General features: G+C 40.1%; 3 protein-coding genes across 3 annotated transcripts in view; 1 reads left to right on the top strand and 2 right to left on the bottom strand.

Annotated features, from left to right (window-relative positions):
• The window catches only part of prex1 (phosphatidylinositol-3,4,5-trisphosphate-dependent Rac exchange factor 1), a 111,260-nt gene extending 110,283 nt beyond the window's left edge, over positions 1 to 977 (bottom strand). The window contains exon 1 of the mRNA XM_017722205.2: positions 244 to 977. Within this exon, the coding sequence (XP_017577694.2) occupies positions 244 to 381 (138 nt within the window). The 5' untranslated portion in view covers positions 382 to 977. The remainder of the gene's footprint in view (positions 1 to 243) is intronic.
• Positions 978 to 4,434: 3,457 nt separating this feature from the next.
• Positions 4,435 to 5,402, top strand: tmem81 (transmembrane protein 81). Its single transcript, XM_017722181.2, has 2 exons — positions 4,435 to 5,033; positions 5,366 to 5,402. The coding sequence occupies exons 1-2, from the start codon at positions 4,435 to 4,437 to the stop codon at positions 5,400 to 5,402; spliced, it is 636 nt and encodes a 211-aa protein (XP_017577670.2).
• A 2,281-nt stretch (positions 5,403 to 7,683) lies between these two features.
• On the bottom strand, positions 7,684 to 19,735 carry stk38a (serine/threonine kinase 38a). Its single transcript, XM_017722204.2, has 14 exons — positions 19,661 to 19,735; positions 17,757 to 17,893; positions 17,195 to 17,246; positions 16,824 to 16,946; positions 16,563 to 16,646; positions 16,137 to 16,260; positions 12,172 to 12,326; positions 11,822 to 11,924; positions 10,177 to 10,238; positions 9,754 to 9,871; positions 9,510 to 9,633; positions 9,180 to 9,275; positions 8,948 to 9,042; positions 7,684 to 8,828 (listed from the first exon to the last, which is right to left on the bottom strand). The coding sequence occupies exons 2-14, from the start codon at positions 17,885 to 17,887 to the stop codon at positions 8,692 to 8,694; spliced, it is 1,404 nt and encodes a 467-aa protein (XP_017577693.1). The 5' UTR covers positions 17,888 to 17,893; positions 19,661 to 19,735; the 3' UTR covers positions 7,684 to 8,691.
• Positions 19,736 to 19,969: the final 234 nt, after the last annotated feature.

The following is a 19,969-nucleotide window of genomic DNA, read 5'->3' as shown; positions in this document are numbered from 1 at the left end:
CGCATCCACTCTTAAAGGGTCGTGCTGTAGGAAGAGCCGCTCGTTATCTGACACACAAACACGCCAACGTTACCGGCCTGTTTAACGTGATGTCCACCAAATGAGCAAATTTGTGCTCCGTTAGGGTTAAAACCGCAGCACGTTACGTTAACCGAGCTCTCCGCTCCGTGTTTTGTAGCCAAACAGGCGAAAGCAAGAGCTGTAGCCCGAGGAAGGGAAAAACAACAAGAGCAGAAACTTTACCGACTGCAGGAAGGCGAGGGTCCTCACGTAATCCCGCTCCGTGTTCAAAATCTCGTTCAAAACGCAGAGTCTGAGGCGAACCTGGCGGTCCGAGTCTCTTTTCTGATCCGCGTTTTCTTGAGGACTGTCCTCCTCCATGTTTCTCGCTCACGCCAAAGCCCCTTCCAGTGGAAAAAAACACACAAACCCACCAAAAACGATGCCCCTTGCTCGCAGAAGCCGTGTGTGTTTTCAGTCCATCTCCCCTCGCATGGCACCCACCGCAGGGGGAGGATGCGGCAGTTTTAAAAAAACAGAGAAATCCCCTCAGCGCTCTTTGGCTTCAGCGAAACTTCAGGGAAAGTTAAAACACTCCGCACGCGAGCGGTCCGTTAGAAAACGGTAGCTATTTGTGTGCTATTAAAAAAAAACCGCGGTGCCGAAGAGGTCGCGAGACAGACGCGTTCGCCAGCGTGCCGCGGTCTATCAGTCGAAGTGACCCTCGGCGTCTCCTCTGCGGAGTTCCGCCGTCCTCCTCTGTTTACTGTTTACCAAGCAAGAGAAACGCTGACCTAACTCATGATGTACGAGCTCACGGCGAGCACCGAAGAGCTAAACGGTGACCAGTACTAGGAAAAGTTAAGCCCGGAGAAGAGAGAGCTCGCCGGCGGGGGGGCTACATGAGCAGCGAGACGGTGTGGGAGTGAGAGAGTGTGGACTGAGTATATCAGTCGGTCAGCTACTGAGCTACTGAAGGGACAGGGAGAGTGTGAGTGAGTTAGCCCCGTCTCCTGTTCGCGCTCAGCAGCGCAGCCTGGCTCCCTGTGCACTTCTCTTTTCTGCTGCTCTGCTCAACAGCTAGGTTCGACATTTGAACCTTTACTCTGTTATTGTTAGTCTACAATTTACATGAGCTGCTGCTCAGTTTGAATGTATAGGTTTACCCCAACGGCAACATCTGACCGAGTCAACAAAAAAGGCTAGAGATCACAGGCGGTTCTGTAGAAGTTATAAAGCAAGAAAACCCGAGTCCCTCAGATGCTAATTTTTATGAGCCCCGAGGGGATGAACACAGACCTGAGTGCTTCCACTGCACACTTCGGTGCTAATCTGTGCTGTTGCCAGTTCGATAAATTTACTTCAGAGTGTATCCTGGGGCCAAAAGGATATATGCAATTAAAGGGGAAGTCCACTGATTTTTCAAATTTTTGTATAATCCAGTCATCGAGATGTTAACAGTCATTCAAACTGGTTTGTTGTGAAATTTCATTGTAGTGTGACTTGCCAATACATAGAATACATTTTCTTTGTCTCCACACGTGATTTGTCCTCACGCTGCCCTACATGTACAGCTCCGCCATAAGTGGCTTTTAGGCCCAATCTTAGCCTTAAAACTTTAGTAAATCAATGCCTCAGACATCAAGCAACATAGTCATAACCATATAAATGTAGTGATTTTCTCTGAGGAAGCTTTCAGAGGCATTAAACGCTTCAGATGTCTGGTTCTCATCACCACAATTCTGACTTTCTGTAGAACACAGCATTTCACACCAAACCACCCTGAAGACTGTTTACATCTTAACCATTAAATCATGCAATCCCCTTCAAAAATCTGTAGCTGATTTATTTTCAGAGTATCAGTGGGTGAGTACAGATGCAGTATAATTTGCTGCTGCATCACTGCTGATGCAATCACTGCTGCAACAACACAGCTTTTCTGAACTGAACTGGTGGTGATATAGGAACATCCTGGGCGCTACCAACGCCTCATGAGAAACTGGTGTCAGAACTCATCCACATCCTGTTTACAAAGGCTATAGAGAGTAAAACCAAGAAATCAGTTAACACAAAGGCGCACAGTGTTACCACATTAACCAAGAGAATCCATCGCATCAGGGTGTGGAAGACTGCTTAGACTGAACGAAGGAGACTGTTTGAAAGTTTTCCATTCCCAGCCATTTCATAGCTGTCTGACTATGAATGGTCACATATGAATGGCCCATGACCACAGACTGGTTGATTAGAGCAGTTGCGGTTAATTAATATGATATTAAATGGAGTAATTAAGTAATAAAAGGGTGCGTGGGTGACAGTAGATGTTTCTTTCAGGAGTACACAACATCAAACATCTGTATACAGACTCCATCTAGTGACAAAAATGATGCAGCACGCACTGGCGCAAAACTCCCAGCCTGCTGTTGCTGTTTATGATGTCACTCTTTATGACTAGAGTTGATTCAACACCAGAATTCTGGAAAAAAAAAAAATCTAATCCTGATTTGAACAATCATCGAGGTAAGAGTGTGTTTTAAATAATGGATTATATACTTTTAAAATGACAGATTTTTGATAAATGAAATTGCATCTTAATCATATTATATAAACAAATGCAATGCATTTTAATCCTTAATTATATTTAAATGTGTGGATTTTTCAAATCTGTTCATTTGTTGGAACAAATTTGCTCATTTGAGATATCCTGTAGACAATGTACTCGCTCAAAGCATGATAACACCAAAGGCTTATTGTCCAAACGTTTATATTTATTTATCTGTCTACCCTTTTTCTGAATATACTGAATGTTAAGATATATTATTATCTTTTCATGTACTTAGCCATTTTCTGACATGTAGTAGCCCTTCATTAGTCATAGTGACTGGTCATGTCACTTTTTAACACCTACTAAAGCCTATGACTCACACTGTGATGGTGAATACTTTGACCTGCACCTCCACGCAGACCTGTTTTAATACTATGACATTTTCAGTATAATCTTCTCATTTCAGGTCCTGCCCCAGCAGCTCAGTGCAGTTTAGACTTGACATTTTAAAAATTTAAATGAGTTCTCGTTGCAACATTCTAATGAGGGCTTGCCTGTGTGCTTTGGATCATTGCCTTCCCTCATGACCCATCTGCACTCCCTCTAACTTTGACTCTAAAGGCCTAAGGGAAGACTCATGGACACCGACATTAGCTGAGGTGAGCGAGGCTTGCGAATCCTTTGAAGTTTTTTTTCCTTCAAGTTCAAGTGAAGGGGAGTTTTTTGGCAGTCAGGCAAATCATAACATTTTTGAATTTTCCCCATTTGGCTGTAAATGTAGTTAAAGGTAGAGCTCTGGAACACAGAAATATGGGAACCTTCCAGACTAATAAGCATAAACATGCTGGTTTGTTTACCAAACTCACTCTATCCCCCTGTAATTGGATTCAGTTCACTAGAGGGCAATTACTTTTTGACACCTCAAGACTGCTTATTTAATTACCTCGCACACTCCACAACTGACAAGGGTGCAAATATTTGTGTCTCTTAGACTCCCTTCACTTTCTGAAGTGAACCACAGAATAAATTCAGCCTAATAGCAGAAACATACATTAATAGACACAGGACAAATACTTTTCCACCAGTACTGTGTTGCCACGTGACCTCTCGTGCTACACATTTATTCGTTCATCTATTGGCAGAAAGTCTCAAATGACAGTTTAAAGGCTGCAGTGATTAATCAACAAAGTCCACTAGTTGCTGATGATCCCAATTATGTGGAAAAATGTCGCCATTAAACGTTTGTACAAAATCAAAAGCTCCATTATGCTTTATGATATTTAAGTGATAAACAGTCATCTGGACAGATTGTATACTACAGGAAGTACTAAGAGTGATATTTGGGGGAAGTCGTGGGCTGGAGGTTAGGGAACTGGCTCTGTGACCGGAAGGTTGCTGGTTCAATTCCCAGGGCCGACAGCACATGACTGTGGTGTCCTTGAGCAAGACACCCAACCCCCAATTGCTCCCCGAGCACCGTGGATAGGGCTGCCCACTGCTCCGGGCAAGTGTGCTCACTGCCCCCTAGTGTGTGTGTCTATTCACTAGTGTGTATGTTGTGTTAACCCATTCCACGGATGGGTTAAATGCGGAGGTGAAATTTCCCCATTTGTGGGATTAATAAAGTATTACTTAATAACGTATCACTTAATTCTGGTGTTTTGTTGCTTTATAACATGTGAAATTGCTTGTCTTACATAGGGAAGTTTGAATGGTGGTGGTACATTGATGGGAATAATGAATTATTTGTAGATCTTTTTATTTTTCTAATACATTTTATGTGGCAGGGAGCAGCAAGCAGTTGCCTTCTGAACATTTAAGAAGTCTCCTGTGCTCTACCAGACTTGCCATTCATGTACAGCTGTACGCTTTCGTTGCTTGGGTTATGCTGGATGTTACTTCATACATGCAGCCACTGTAACACTTTAAACATTGTTGACCTGGATGTACCAGCCTTCGTCGACACTTGGGCCATCACACACAGCTCTCCCTGCAGTACCACCTGCGGACTGGGCCTCCGTACCCAGGAGCTCTGCCCTTTGGGTGCAGCCAAGGCCAACGGTAGTTCCTGCTGGGTTCGCCAAGTCCAATGCCTGGACAGCTGGCAGTGTGGCCTGCAGACTCAAACAGTTGCCGTTGGACAGCACCTGGAGTTGGACTGTCTAGAGGAAGTCATGGAGGTCATGGGTTATTTTGCCTTTATGGTATCTTGGCGTTTTGCAAGAGGCATTGTTACCACCGATAACAGCTTGTTTGTGCGATACGACGTTCCAGGACTGGACAGGGTGGTACTGGACCCAGTGAGAGAGGAAGACGCTGGGACATACCGCTGTGACGTACAGGACACATCCTACCACAGAGTGAAGAGAATGTATAAAGGAGTGAAGGTTTTGTCTCCACACGTGTTGAGCTTGAACTTCACTAAGGCTTTGGTTCAGTGGGAGACACCTGGTGGCCTGTGGCCAAATATAACTCTGGTCACTGGGAAACTGTATCCAAGCAACACGGTCCAAAAAATTGTACTGGTCAGCTTAGCCACATCCACCACCCTAACTGTGATCATCTTTCTTGGCCTTTTGATTTTTTCTTACTGGAAGAAGTCAAGGAAGAGGAACCTGCCTTCTCATGACTGTTTAGGAAATCTTTAACTCACTACCCATTTTTTGCTCTTCTTCAAAGCATCTGTCAAAACCTGTTTGCGTTGTGCAATATTCCCTTTAGATGTTTTCGTACTCACATTTCACAGCGGCATGGAACTGGAAGTGAGGAATTGGGCTGGATTACATAGCTTAACATGGTGTCACGTTTCTATGTCCCCTTAAGTTCCAGTAAGACCTTTAAAGAGGAACCAGGAATCTGAAACACTGTGTCACAAATCAATAAATAATGTTAAACTGGATCTTCATACTGTTTCTTTTGCAAGGTTCAACACTTACACAATTTTACAGAGGATGAGAAGAAAAAGGCAAACACATGGTAAACTGACTTGTGTTTTATTGAATGTTCTTTACAGGTTAATGTGTATGCTCACCTCAAATTCTCCAAGTATCCAATGAAAGGTGCTCTACAAAGAGTAGTTAAAATCTTCAAACATATCAAACTTAATCTTAAGGCAGAGAGAGGCCCCATTTCCTCATCTCACAGTAGAATGCAACATTAATGAACCCAGAAGCCATATTTACAGACAATGGAAGTAGGACTATGGGTGTTATACTGATTTTGCATTTTTAATGAACAGTAACTCAAAGTGGCAAACAAGTTGTTCATCCATGATCAATGCACCCTCTGTTCCAGAGTTACTTTGTGAATGTAGGCCCTGGTTTGAATAAATAAGGCCTACTTCATTTACAAGACAAACCCTTAAACATAAATATACAAGGGGTTTTATTGCAGACATTCCTACAAAGTATATAAATATTCTGAAATATTCAGAAATATTCAGAAGCTCCATCCTGCTTTTTCTGATGCTGTGTAACTAGGCAAATAGTCAACCAGTGTGTTTTAGAACATAGAACCAAACTTGGGTGTATTATACATAGTGGAAATAAATCAAAACTGCTGTTCACTCATGACTTATATGTAATATACCCAACACAATATTCCCAAAAGTCTAGACAAGTTCAACACCCCCGTAATGAAGCATTCTGCACCCACAATTTTAGCTGTCCCACATGGAGCACCAACCAACTCCTTGAGCCCAAAAGACATAAAATATAAATTGGTGTGATCAAATAGCAGATAAACTTCTGATTATTTTCAGCACATTTGTATAACTCCAAAATGGTACACAGAGCAGTTCAAAAGGTGGTGAGGTGAGCATTTGCAGAACAGTGTATAATTTGATCAAGCACCTTCTCATTAATAAAAAGCTATAACAAACTGGTTCTCCCCATCATTCTCACTCCACAATAAAGCTGGAACAGAGAACCAGACACAAACAGGAATATAAATTAAAAATAAAACAATTGCTCTCAATTCCATTCAGAGATCAGCCATCATTCCAGCAGCACCCATGCAAAAGCATGTGGCAGAACAGTCAAACTTCAGTATCAATGCAACGATGGTCTCACAGGACCAACATGTATTTACAAAACACGATGCCCCGCCCTGTATTGCTCTTGGAATACAAAAACTACAGCATTTTGACAGTTATACAATCATGCTGTTTTCATAATAATGACAGCATTTTTGGATTCGTGAGGCCATGCGCACAGCTATAGATTTGACTGACAACATTCTGTATTGCAAAATAAAAGATCCAAACAGCCCCGCATTCAAAAGCGCACCTGTTCCTAAGCATTTTGCTCCACAGACAGAACAAATTAATAGTTAATACACAAAAAGTTGTAGAACCTGACTAATTGTACAATTTGCTCTAAAACCTCTAAAGAATTAGTTCTAAAATCCTAGATAAGCAGAGGCTAATTCGCACAGAATCCAGAATCATGAAAAAGTCGAATCTGGATTTGTTAAGTCTTCATGGTGCACACATCTACAGGTCAAGAACATATTAAATGACCCAAACATGCTCACATTGCAGCTCTGGTGTTTATGCAAAGGATTGCATTTCAGCTTTATGCTGATGAAGGAAGCTACTGAAAGCTGACAGAGCAAAACATCATGAAGCCAAAAGCTCAAAAGTCTTGTATGTGTCCTACAAGTTCAGCTTACATGAGAATCCCTCAACCCCCACAAAATCATCTGAATTCATTTTCTACATTACGTAGTATTGCATGAGCTCTAGTACACATGCCTTCACCAACTGTATGCATCAAGTGACCATCAAGTATACAATAATGCATGTATCTACTCACAGTCATACTGGAATGACAAAGATGACAATACTGATAATTACTGTTCAATGATAACTAATTGCTACAAGTCAATTTCTCCAATATCAGGAAAGAACAACATTTAGACATACTGATTTAATGCTGCATTATAGGCAAAGCATGTTCAAACCTAGAAAGAAGACATTCTAAAATCCCCAGCACAAATTGAACTGCTTAACCAAGTTGCTATAAGTCACAAATCTTTGGTAAAATATTGCTTTGCTACTAAGACATGCTTTTAAGCCCAGTATCAACATGGAAGACGTTTGGTATATAACCATCGATTAAGCCAGTTCAGCACATTCTGAATGATGATGTTCATTCCTTTAATGCGAGAGCTACATTGGTTTGTTCCCAGTTGTACAGGGTAAACATGAATAGCAAGCCCTTATAAGGAACAGGGATTATTAAGTAATGATTGAGTCTGTGTACCAGGCAAATTACTGGGTAAAGCAGCAATTTATATACTGTGATAAATAAGCTGGTTACTAGTTTCACTTGGTCACCATCACTGGCTGGTATACTGTGGAAATGTAGAAAGAAGGTTTTGGTTTCCTCTGTAGGTCTAGAAGAGAGATTACTCTGACATTTTGCTGGTGTAAAAGGTGATTACTGGAACATTCATGTAGTATCCAAGTGTAAGGCAATGTCTGCTCCACACATTATTCCAGGCTTGCAAACAGTGACAATTATTTGGATAAATGAAAAGATGAGCCACTTGATTTTTGCCTTTGCCAGTGTCTACAGTGGCAAGTGTCTAGGCATGTTCTATCAAAAAGAGAAGATAAAAACCCAAACGTATCCAACTGCACAGACTTTAAAAAGCTCACCAAGAGAAATTCCTCTTTTTTGTTTACTCAAAACAAAGGTGCAAGATTTATACAGCAGATGAGGACATGATCAAGGCTGAAGCCAAGCAGGATTCAATCTCAAACTAGTCTGTTTAAAAACAGTGAATTACTAAAAACAATGAAAAGGTTGAGAGTGCCCTCATCACCCTCTAGATGAATCCAGTCAAAAGAAAATGTACCTCCATTGTGGGGTTAAAAAATAAAAAGATTCAAATGCTTTTCCAAATTTTACAATCTTAGTTTTAGTAGCAGCTTCTACTGAAGAAGCAAAAAAGGAAAGAAATAAAAAAAGAACCAAGTGCTGGAAAAAGAGGAGTCAACCACCACGAATGACTTCACAGTGTGGGTCAACGTAGGAAATGGATGACTCTGTAGATGGACCAATCCACAGCAATGACAAGGAATGGGGAGAAAAGACTCCTTGAAGAAAACCACTAGCTCCATGAGAATCCAGCAGGTAATGTGTTTATCTCTTCCCTGATTTCATACAGGAAGGAATGGCTCCCCGGGCAGTCAGACCCTCAAAGCGTTTGTATGTGTAGTTAATGAAGACCCAGTCCTTGTTCTTCAAATCGACCTCACTGTGGTTGGACACAACAGTAGCTAGAGGAAAAGATACAATTACGTCAGTGTAAATTTATCAGATAAGATCAGGAGTGAAAGTTCAATAATTCTGCTTATGTCAGTGCATGGAGGAAAAAAAAAAAACAAAAAAAACTTACACGTTGGTTGGAGGATGTCTGAATCAGGGAACTCATCGAAGTTAGAGGTGTCGTCTATACTTTTAATCTCAATTGGAATGGCAGCAGGTCTCTCCCTGTCAGAATAATCAGATTTGTACTCACACAAAATCTCAATAATACTCAATGATCTGCTAACATGTCATTCACAAACTCAACATAATGCTCAACAATGTCCAACATCTGCAAAACAACGTTTACTCAAAATTTCTACCTGATGTGGTCATAGTCAACTCCCTCAAAAAAAGGATTGGACTTGATCTCTTCAACTCCAGAAGCACCGATCCTGTTTTCACTCTCACAGCAGAACCTATTACACAACATGACACAAACAGTGTTAAATACACTTTTAAATCTTGTCAACTGGACGTCACGCACCGCTGAAGACATGAAAATCCCCCATCATCGACAATTAGCAAAAATGTTACCCAAAATGCTTTATACAGTAGTGTTTATGAAGCAGACAACATGTTTCCCAAAAAGCCATGACTCTTTATTGGAAATTAACGTGTGAATGCTTAATAAACAAAGGATAAAACTGAACCTGAGGATAAGGTCCTTCGCCTTCTCAGAGATTGGAACTTCTGGGGGGAATGTCAGGGTTTCCCGCCAATTCATCACTTTCCTATATGTCTCCTGGGGTGTCTCAGAACAGAAAGGAGGGTAACCTGCAATTACACATGCAAACATGCACTAAATTGTTGTGAGAGCTTATACAATCGTGCTGGATACAATTAAAGACATTAAAATGAGATTACTGCTATTAACTCAGCTTGTAATAATCTCACCTATGAGCATCTCATACATGATGACCCCAAGGCTCCACCAGTCACACAGTTTGTTGTATCCATTTTGCATGAATACTTCTGGAGCAATGTAGTCAGGGGTTCCAACAGTGGAGAAGGCCTAAAAGACAGACAATCGTGCTACTTATCTCCACCACAATCCCCCTTTACTTCCCTACTCATTCTAAGCCAGAAAAACTACCCAACAAAATGATGTCTAGACTAAATTTCCTACATTTTTACAAGTCCTTCAAAATGTGAATCATTAAGCAGTTAAATCCGACTTAGAAGAGGTCAAGCCGCTCTATCTAAACCAGTCCTATCCCCAAACACACTTGTCCTTGCGATGTGTAACCATGCAACAGAGGACATGTCTAGAACAAGATTAATATCCCACTGGTTTACAATGACATGCTGGTGACTTACCAGCTGTCTCCTGTTTCTTTTCCATGTTTCCGCTTTTCTCTTTGAGTTCATGTTTTGGAACGCTGCAGAGGAAAACAAACTCCAGGATTAATCCAAGGTAAAAGGGTGACCCTGACATCTTGACACAAGTCATCTTACAATGCTTCAACCAATGCACACATCTTGGCTCTGTTTGTATGCAAACAAAGATTTTACATCTCAACATATCAGTATGAACTATGAGAAGTATCGAGTAAGATACATTACTTAGGTTGCCATAAATGTTTCAAGAGACCTTCTACTGCAGGATTATTACTCAGTTATTAACCTTAATCTCTAAGATAAAAAGAAGCAGGTTAACCTAATAAACTGAATGTTAAAGCTAAACCTTTCAGCAGATCTCCAGGTATGTTTGTTTTCTACCATAATATTTCTACATCCAGCAATTTTTGTGTTGGCTCTAAACATCAAGTGTTCTCTGAAATGGCAACTGAAGTCTAGACTAAATACCATATCAGATTCAGCATACAATTAGGAACTACCATTGTGTCCATTGGTATATCCTAGCAACTGCTGCTATGGTCAACCACAGCATAACAACTCATGTTACCTTCTCGTATTTTATTAAACTAGTGAGATTTATAAAAAGACTTTTCAACATTTCTGCAGAATGTAATTCCTGACATGTTATCAAATTCTTTCAGACCTTGTTGTAGAGAAACCCATCAATTTAGATTTCTTTATAATAGCGGTGACAGGAACCAATGACCCCACGCATCTTTTGAGATATGTGAAATTTATATGTAACTGCGACTGCTTGAATTTTTTAATTTTCTCCCTCCCCCATGGTGCCTATTCTTTACATACTGTGGTGCTTCAGTGCCACATCTGAGGTGCTCTGTGACTCTGATTGCACAGCCTGTGTGAAAGAGCTGATTTATTAACATGAGTGACAAAATGAAAAAATGTTTAATTTCACTATAACACCCTGCCTGTGACTGTTTAGGCCAAAGCCCTTTCGAAAACTACAATGCATCTTTAACCATTTTATGTAATAACTTCCTCTGAGGTAGCTTTTAGAGGAATTAAACACATCAGATGTTTGGTTCCTATTACCACGGCTGTGAAATGTTTCTACAGACTTGTACGTTTCACAACAAACCATTGACTGTTCACATTTTAACGGTTAAGAAATTTTGAAAGATCAGCGGAATTCCCCGTAAAAGGAAAAATTAGCTAGATGGGTCATAACTGTAACAATCTGGCTTAAATGAATAAGTAGACTGACAAAATTTGTCATCCAGCATGGTAACCTATGATGTCAGTGAAAGTTATATAACTGGATCCTAACTGGCTTTGTATAAGTGAAAGCTCATGGGTGATGCACTGTTCATGGCTCTTAGTGTAAACAGGAAGCACTGCATTACTGCACTGACATAAAACAGCTGTGTCAATCAATACGTTCCAGCAAGGGAGCTCTTTTATAGCAGCTGAACAGTATAAAAATGGCCTAAGAGTAGGAGTGCTGAGAGCATGCATGTTGAAAGCAGAGCCAAAATAACAGAATACTTAGCTGGCTTCTGGAGAATATGAGAAATGACTCAAAAGGCCAGGTATTACTGTATCCGCACCACAACTGAAAAAAGTAAGACATTTGACTACTCACTGAAATCACTGGGCAGGCTGTGGTTGAGGTTTCTGTAGAATTCTGTCCTGTGAGCCTTCTTAAGTCCTGTACATAAGCCAAAATCAGACAGCTTCACATGGCCCTGGATAAAAAAAAAAATCATAGATAATTAAAATCAAAGTAATGAGACAGCATGACTAAGCCTACACTGGGAATTTATGAACACACTGGCTTCAACAAGTTTTAAACAAAAATGAACATGAACTGTCACAGCCCACCAATGTTCCCATCAATTAACAGCATTAGTAGGTGCACAAAACTAGCTAAGAAAGTAGTGAAAGCATTTGTGAATTTGATCATGCAAAAGCATTTGTGTGCATGCATCTCACTTTTGAGTCCAGCAGCAGGTTGTCAGGTTTGATGTCTCTGTGGATAAAACCCAGCTGGTGAATGGAGTCAATGGCTAGCACAGTCTCAGCGATGTAAAACTGAGTAGCCTCCTCAGTCAGAGTGTCTTTCTTCATCAACAGAGTCATCATATCTCCTGCAGAGGCAAGGAGCTGCTTTAGAGACATTTGGTATGTGGACAACAACTCGTGTTGATTAAACTGTGCCAAAAAACAGTCCCTTCATTCACTCCGATATGCCTCCAACTGACTACAGAAGTCAAAGGCTGTAAAACAACATTCATTATTAGCAATCCACATAAATATAGCTTCAGTCACTCTTGATCTCAATCTTAAAGCTCCACTCTAGCCAAAATGAAAATTTAAGCATGCAGCATTTGTTGTAAACATGCCTATTGGTCTCCTATAATGTCTACAGCGAGATCTTCCAGATTGAATTATAGGACATCCCTTTCTGATGACTTATCTTCAAGGTGGGAGGGTATTTTCAAAAACTACAAGAACTTTGGGGAGGACTCCACAATTTAGTCATGTACAGTTCCATCTGCTAGCTTCAATCACAATATGCTATGATTGGAGGTCAATGGCTAGTATGTGCCCTTCAAGCTTCAAGTACAGCTTGGCTTGACCTGCCATCCTTCAAGTGGAAGATAAGCACAAAGACTTTACTCTGTCCTGCCACCTGAGTGGCGAAACAAACTCAGACTGGCTGTGCGAACAGCAGAGTCTCTCGCAGTCTTCAAACACAGACTGAAGACACACCACTTTTTACAGCACTGAAGTGAGCACAGAGTTAAGTATTTACCATAATGTATTGTACTACACTTATTGAAAATGTATCACACTGCTGTGTTTAATCCTGTTCTCTTGGTATCAACATAGGCTTTTTGTTACTAGCAATATCTGAGCTCAGTACAAGCCTTCTCTCTAACCTATTTGTAACTAGCAAAGACACTTTGTCTCGGTAGACAAAGCATTTTTTTGTAAGTCGCTCTGGATAAGAGCATCTGATAAATGCTGTAAATGTAAGTATAATGCTTCCTTCAAAAAGTCAGCCACTGCATATTTTCAAACTGCTGCCAACATAATCACAGGACAAGTCAACACGCTTGAAGGAGAATGTTAATTTCTTAATTGGTTCAGTTAATAAATGCAGAGGCATCCAACCCACCCAGAGAGAGCATCCTGGGACCTCCTAATTAACTTTCTGGACCTACTGAATGTCTCAAATTTAAAAATTCTGGGTTTCCCTATAAATACAGTTAGGCCCAGAAATATTTGGACAGTGACACGATCTTCATAATTTGGGCTCTGCATGCCACCACATTGGATATGAAATGAAACGACATATGCAATTGAAGTGTAGACCTTTGTTTAATTCAAGAGGTTGCACAAAAATATTCTATGAAACGTTTAGGAATTGCAACCATTTTTCTACAAAGTCTCCTCATTTCAGGGGCTCAAAAGTAATTGGACAAATGAACATTACCATAAAAAAATTTCATTTTTAATACTTTGTTGAGAATCCTTTTGCAGGCAATGACTGTCTGAAGTCTAGAACTCATGGACATCACCAAACACTGGGTTTTGTCCTTTGTGATGCTTTGTCAGGCCTTCAGATACTTTGTCTTCAGTTGCCTGTTTGTGGGTCTTTCTGTCTTAAGTTTTGTCTTAAGCAAGTGAAATACATGGTCGAACGGTTTGAGATCTGGTGATTGACACAGCCATTGCATAATATTCCACTTCTTTGCCTTAAAAAAAACTCCTGGGATGTTTTCACAATACGTTTTGGGTCATTGTCCATCTGCACTGTGAAGCGACGTCCAATCAACCTTGCTGCATTTGGTTGAATCTGAGCAGAAAGTATATCGCTGTACACGTCAGAATTCTTCCAGCTGCTTCACTCTTATGTCACATCATCAATAAACAGTAGTGACCCAGTGCCATTGGAAGCCATGCATGCCCATGCCATCACACTGCCTCCACCACGTTTTACAGACAATGTGGTGTGCTTTTGATCATGATCCGTTTCAATCCTTCTCCATACTTCATCTTCTTCCCATCATTCTGGTACAGGTTGATCTTAGTTTCATCTGTCCAAAGAACGCTGTTCCAGAAGTTCCAGGCTTCTTTATATGTTTTTGGCAGTCTAATCTGGCCTTTCTATTTTTGAGGCTGATTAATGGTTTGCACCTTGTGGTGAACCATGTGTATTTGCTCTCATGAAGTCTTCTATTTATAGTAGACTTAGATACTGATACACCTACTTCCTGGAGAGTTTTCTTAGCTGGGCTGGATGTTGTGAAGGGTTTTCTTCACCATGGAAAGGATTCTGTGATCATCCACCTCTGTTGTCTTCTGTGGACATCCATGCCTTTTTGAGTTCCCGAGGTCACCAGAGTGCTCTTTTTTTCGCCAGAATGTACCAAACTGTTGATTCGGCCACTCCTAACATTTCTGCTATCTCTCTGGTGGATTTTTTTCTTTTTTTCAGCCTAATGATGGTCTGCTTCACTTCCAATGAGAGCTCCTTTGACCACATGTTGTGGGTTCACAGCGACAGCTTCAAAATGCCACACCTGTAATCAACTTCAGACCTTCTACTTTTCTAATTGATGATGGATTAATGAGGGAATAGCCCATACAGCCTATGAAATAGCTTTTGAGATAATTGTCCAATTATTGTCCAATGTCCTTTGGACCCTTGAAAAAGAATCAGCTACATATTAAAGAGCTGTAATTCCTAAATCCTTCCTCCAATTGGGATGTGTATACCCTCCAATTAAAGAAGAGAGTCTGCACTTTAAGCTCTTGTTGATTATTCAGCTGTATCTTGAATACGTTATGGAAAATAGCTAAAATAGCAAAACTTGTGTCACTGTCTAAATATTTCTGGGCTTAACTGTATATTATATTATGCTGTCCATTAGGGTAAAATAAACTCTCAAAACACAAATTCAGGGAAAGTTAATTTTTTAGTATCACCAACAATCAGCAAGCTTCTGTCTTTAATATTCTTAAATGACTAGAGATGTAGCACTTCTCTGCCTCAGGGTGGCGATGTAGCAGACTGGTTCACCCAGTTCATCCTTGTTAACTTAGCAACTGTAACTATGCCCAGGAGACCTCTGAAAAACATTACAATATGCTGTAGAATATTTACCAAATCTGAAAACTTGCCCAATTATTCAAGACTTTGGTGGAAAGAGTGAATTGTTACTCATTTCTATGGGCAATTGTGAGAGAGTTAGCAGCCAGCCAATGCTGGACAAGCCAGCCAGCCAACCAACCAACCAAGCCAACCATGGGACCCCCAAATATCAGGAGGTATTTCACACACTGGGCAAGACAATTCACGCTCCATCACTGCACTAACTCACATTAGCCTAATAAGGCTTACTTCAACTCGGTTATGTCTTTATTAAAGAAAAATCTTATACAACGAAGAGCAACAGCAGGGAATCTCCCTAGCACTACAAATGACACAGAAGGAGATGTATGTGAAAGTTTGTGCTCTCTTGGTCAAATAGCATGTTTTGCTCATTTTCTGTGAATCTATCCTCTACATTCACTATTGTTATTCTCATTTCTACACATTTTACACACAATTACTGTTTATTTGGTCGATATTAGAGAAACACTAAGTTTTGGTATATTTTATACCACGCCCCGACCCCCCAACTGTTTGTTTCCTGCCATTTCCTGCACAGGATGTGTGAACATATTTTCACTTAGAAAAATCAAGATAACGTAATTTGACTGGTGGTTGTTGCATATGACTGTACAATGCTGCACTGTAGAATACTATAATAACATATTTAATGCTAGTTTACTCCAGTAATGTAATATCAAACTCTGGATACCTTCTAACAGACCAATTTGTTCCTAAATGCTAAAATGTAAACATTAACTATTTTTGAATTTATCTGTAGTTAGTCAGCACCCACCTCCAGGTAAGAACTCCATTATGAGGTAGAGGTTCATCTTGTCCTGAAAGCTGTAGAACATCTTCACAACCCACAGGCTGTCTGCCTCCACCAGAATGTCCCTTTCTGCCCGAATATGGCCAATCTAGCAGGTGTAGGCAAAACAAAGAAACTGTTGTATGACATGTCACCAGCAAATGAGTGAGTGAATGAGTTTTCCAGGCTCACTCTGCATACTCTGAGTCTGTTGAAACCCTGTTTATTCTACACGCCTAAATTTTCAAAGTGTAAAGACTTCCCATCATAATATTCACCCAAAAAAATACAATATCTTGTCAGTCATACTTCCTCTGTCACATGCTGCCAAACCTAAAGATGAAATATTCAAATGGTGACAGATGCAAGAACAGCCCAGATTGATCCATTACTTAATCAAAGAAGACTCACCTGTTCTTTCTCAAGCATATCAGCCTTGCGCAAAATCTTCATGGCATACACATGGCCTGTGTCTTTCTTCTGAACCAAGCGCACCTATATCAACAACATGTGTAAGCCAAATCTAATAATGCTAATTTAATGAACTAAACAGAAAATTCAATTCTGTGACGTTCAGTACAATTAACAATAAATAAACAACAAAAAGCTCAATATGCAGTGCAGGGTTCAGAAGATCAGACATGGATATATGTCAGATTTCAATGGCCATACCTCTCCGAAAGCACCACGACCGATCACCTTGAGTGACTCAAAATCATCTAGTCCGAGGCGTGTTCGTTTCAGCCGGAGAAATTCTGTCTCTTTCCTTGCATGCTGAGATCGCCGTATACGCTTCTACAAATTAAAAGTCATTTAAGATCATTTTTAAATTTAGACATTAGTGGCAAAACTTTTCAACTCACAATACCACCAAAATTTTAACTTTGATATGTTATTTAAACAAGGATGATTAATGTTAAGTGTAAAGTGAAGTTAACATTTAAATCAAAGTTGCTAACACAATAATTTTATATAGCATTATCAACAACAGCAATACATGACACATTGTGGGGGGGGGGCACAAAGCAAAACTACTCCTCTACCTCTTCATCAGCTAGTCCCTCTTGATCCATCACCTTCTCCAACTTCTGCTGCCTATGACACATACACAGTGTTTTAGTACATCTATGAAAGGAATATATTTTCACATAACAATAAAGAAGTGTTGTCCTTTCTGGCAAAACTTTTAAACAAAGTTGAACAAGAAAATGCCATGTGTACTAATTTTAAGAGTGAATCATGAAACAGAAATCGGCACAGCTCCAGCCAGCATACATAACGGGTTAGAAAAGTAAAAAGCAAATAAACTGCAGTCCGTCACCTCTTCATATGCGCCAGACTAGAGCAGGGAGGGAAAGATTCCAAAGTAGTTTCATTGCATTGTTAAGATGCTCAAGATACTCAATGCATTGCTCAGACATGTCAAACTAGTTTTAATGGTACTGAATACCACAGAAGTTTACAAAGATAGATTACTCATTACTTGACATTAAGCCATTTTCAACTAGAGCAGAATGAGTTAACACACAAATACTGTGCTAATCTTGAACATCAGTTTCTGAGGGTACAGCTCAGGATGATAGTGTTTTGACAGGATTCGCTCACCTCATCTCCCTCTCCTCGTGTTGGGAGATCAGATTGCTGTAGAAGTTCTCAAGGGTCACTTTGGCCAGCGTGACCCGTTCTTTTGTATGATTGCTCATTGAGGAGCAAGATGTCTGACCTGTCATTGCCATGGTTACCTGGAAAGTTAGCACAGACAGAACATCACAATAATATTTAATTAAACAGCAGAATCATTTAATTATGATAGATAATTAACCATATCTTCTTAAACATATATCTACACCATGCCAGTTGGTGTTCAGCTACAGAATACAGTATACTTGGGTTACATTAATAGTAAGTAGCCTGTAATTTACAGACTAACAATTATGGGTCTTTTCTAAATCCACATGAACACTATAGTTGCAGTACTGCTCCATATTCTTTCTACAGCAGCATTCTTTCTGCAACTTGCTGTATAGCAGAATCCTCATATAATTTTTTTATAGCATTTTCATTAGTATAGTATAGTGTTTTTTCATTAGTGTTTATAGCCCACTAATGAAAAAAATCAAAAAGCCTGCCCAGAAATATCAACCCCAAACCACCTGCAGCCTTTTGAAATTTACATAATGAAAGATACATAATCAGAGTGCTTTTAGGCTTTAAACCAGGTAATCTTACTCTAGAGCTGGGGTGGTGAACTGCAGTCTTGAAGAACCAGAGTCCAAGCTAATTTGGCAGGTTTCCTGCATATAGTACAACAATTTCACCTAGCAATCAGCTGCTGACTTGAATCAGGTGTGTCTGAGTATGAAAAGCACCAAATTGTGCTGGACTTCATACCTCCAGGACTGGAGTTCACCACAACTCCGCTATAAGAGGCCAATAGACATATTTACAACAGATGTAGAGATGGTCATATTTTTTCCATTTTGGCCAGCACTTTAAGGGATGGCTGAGTAAAAATTACATTTACACAATTATCCACCGACCCCAAACCATTTTTCCACTGGAACCACAAGGCTAATATGACAATAAATATCATTTGGCTGACACGGACTTCTATTTCTACCCTTGTAGCTAGCTCCAGTGCAAAACATGCACACTTTAGATAGTTACAAAATGTATCTTGGCCGATGTAGGGTACTTATCTAGGTTAGTAAAGTAAACTTAGTTCTGTAAACCACCCTTTCAGTGAGTCACGCAAAATTAAACAACACAGTAGCAACAACTGCACATATTTGACACGTTTTCCTTGCTCAAACCTAAAAGGCTAGCGTTAAATTGGCAAAGTGCCATGAGCAGCACGAATTCAAAAACAGTAGTTAACCCAACTCACCTAGCTACCTGACATACAGACGTGTTTCATTCCAAGATCAACCATCTAGTGAACGTTACTGACACTTTGAATAATGTAAATTTACATACTAGTTAGACAGGAAAGCGAGAATGCAGTAGCTACTAATTTCTCGAGACTGAGGAGCTGAAAGTCCATAGAAATGCAGTTACTCACCAACATGAGCAAGACTCCGAGTATTTTAAGAAGGCTACAAACAGTTAGCGAACAACCCGGCTAACATCAAATTAGCCAGCTAGCGGCACTCCAACAGCACAACTGAAACTAAACTCTTACTCCACAGTTAGTTGCCCGAGTGTTATCTGCTACCTTGTAGTCATCCGACGTTACAGGGTACATTTGAAACAAAAGACACGACACAGAGGGACTAGTTACGGAGACGGAATAAACACGGGGCGAGCTAAGGTTAGGGTTAACGTTAGCTCAACTAACGCTCACTTAAGCAGTTGACTAACGCTGTTTGTACACTACGACTTAGAGCTCGTTCGACAAGCTGTGGGTGCTTGACACAACACGTAATCACAACTAAGCAAAAGCGAACTCGTTTAAATGTCTTTTTACCCACAACTTACTAAGTTCCCTGAAGTTACTTTTAATTACTTACCTTCTTCTCGACCCAAAAGTGACTGCAGCCTACTTGTGGACAGCGGTCATTATTTCCTTCTTCCAGGTTGCTATTTCAGTGGCAGTCCACCACAATAAAAGTCCTACTCGATATTTTGAAAGACGGAACTCGTGGTGTTTCGTGGAGGGAAATTCGTCAGTGTTTCGCAAAAGAAATAGAAATAACAATAAAAAATAATGATAGAGAAATAAACGTAATATTTATTACTACATGAATTAAGAGTTATAAAAGAACTCTAGAATAGGCGCTACTACATTATAAAACAACAAAGAGAAATCATAAGTAATC

Source organism: Pygocentrus nattereri, chromosome 28 (genome assembly GCF_015220715.1).
Source record: "Pygocentrus nattereri isolate fPygNat1 chromosome 28, fPygNat1.pri, whole genome shotgun sequence".
In the NCBI taxonomy this organism is placed as follows: domain Eukaryota; kingdom Metazoa; phylum Chordata; class Actinopteri; order Characiformes; family Serrasalmidae; genus Pygocentrus; species Pygocentrus nattereri.
Note: the sequence above shows the minus strand (reverse complement) of the source record. Positions and strands in the feature narration are given on the sequence as shown.

Bases quoted from the DNA above. Each gene is read 5' to 3' on its own strand.
- tmem81 (XM_017722181.2), top strand. From the start codon at position 4,435: ATGTTACTTCATACATGCAGCCACTGTAACACTTTAAACATTGTTGAC. The intron at 5,034-5,365 runs GTATCCAAGCAA...TGTCCCCTTAAG, and splicing joins ACTCTGGTCACTGGGAAACT to TTCCAGTAAGACCTTTAAAG.
- stk38a (XM_017722204.2), bottom strand. From the start codon at position 17,887: ATGGCAATGACAGGTCAGACATCTTGCTCCTCAATGAGCAATCATACA. The intron at 17,247-17,756 runs GTGAGCGAATCC...TATGTGTCATAG, and splicing joins CACGAGGAGAGGGAGATGAG to GCAGCAGAAGTTGGAGAAGG. The intron at 16,647-16,823 runs GTATGGCCATTG...TTGTTGATATAG, and splicing joins GTCGTGGTGCTTTCGGAGAG to GTGCGCTTGGTTCAGAAGAA.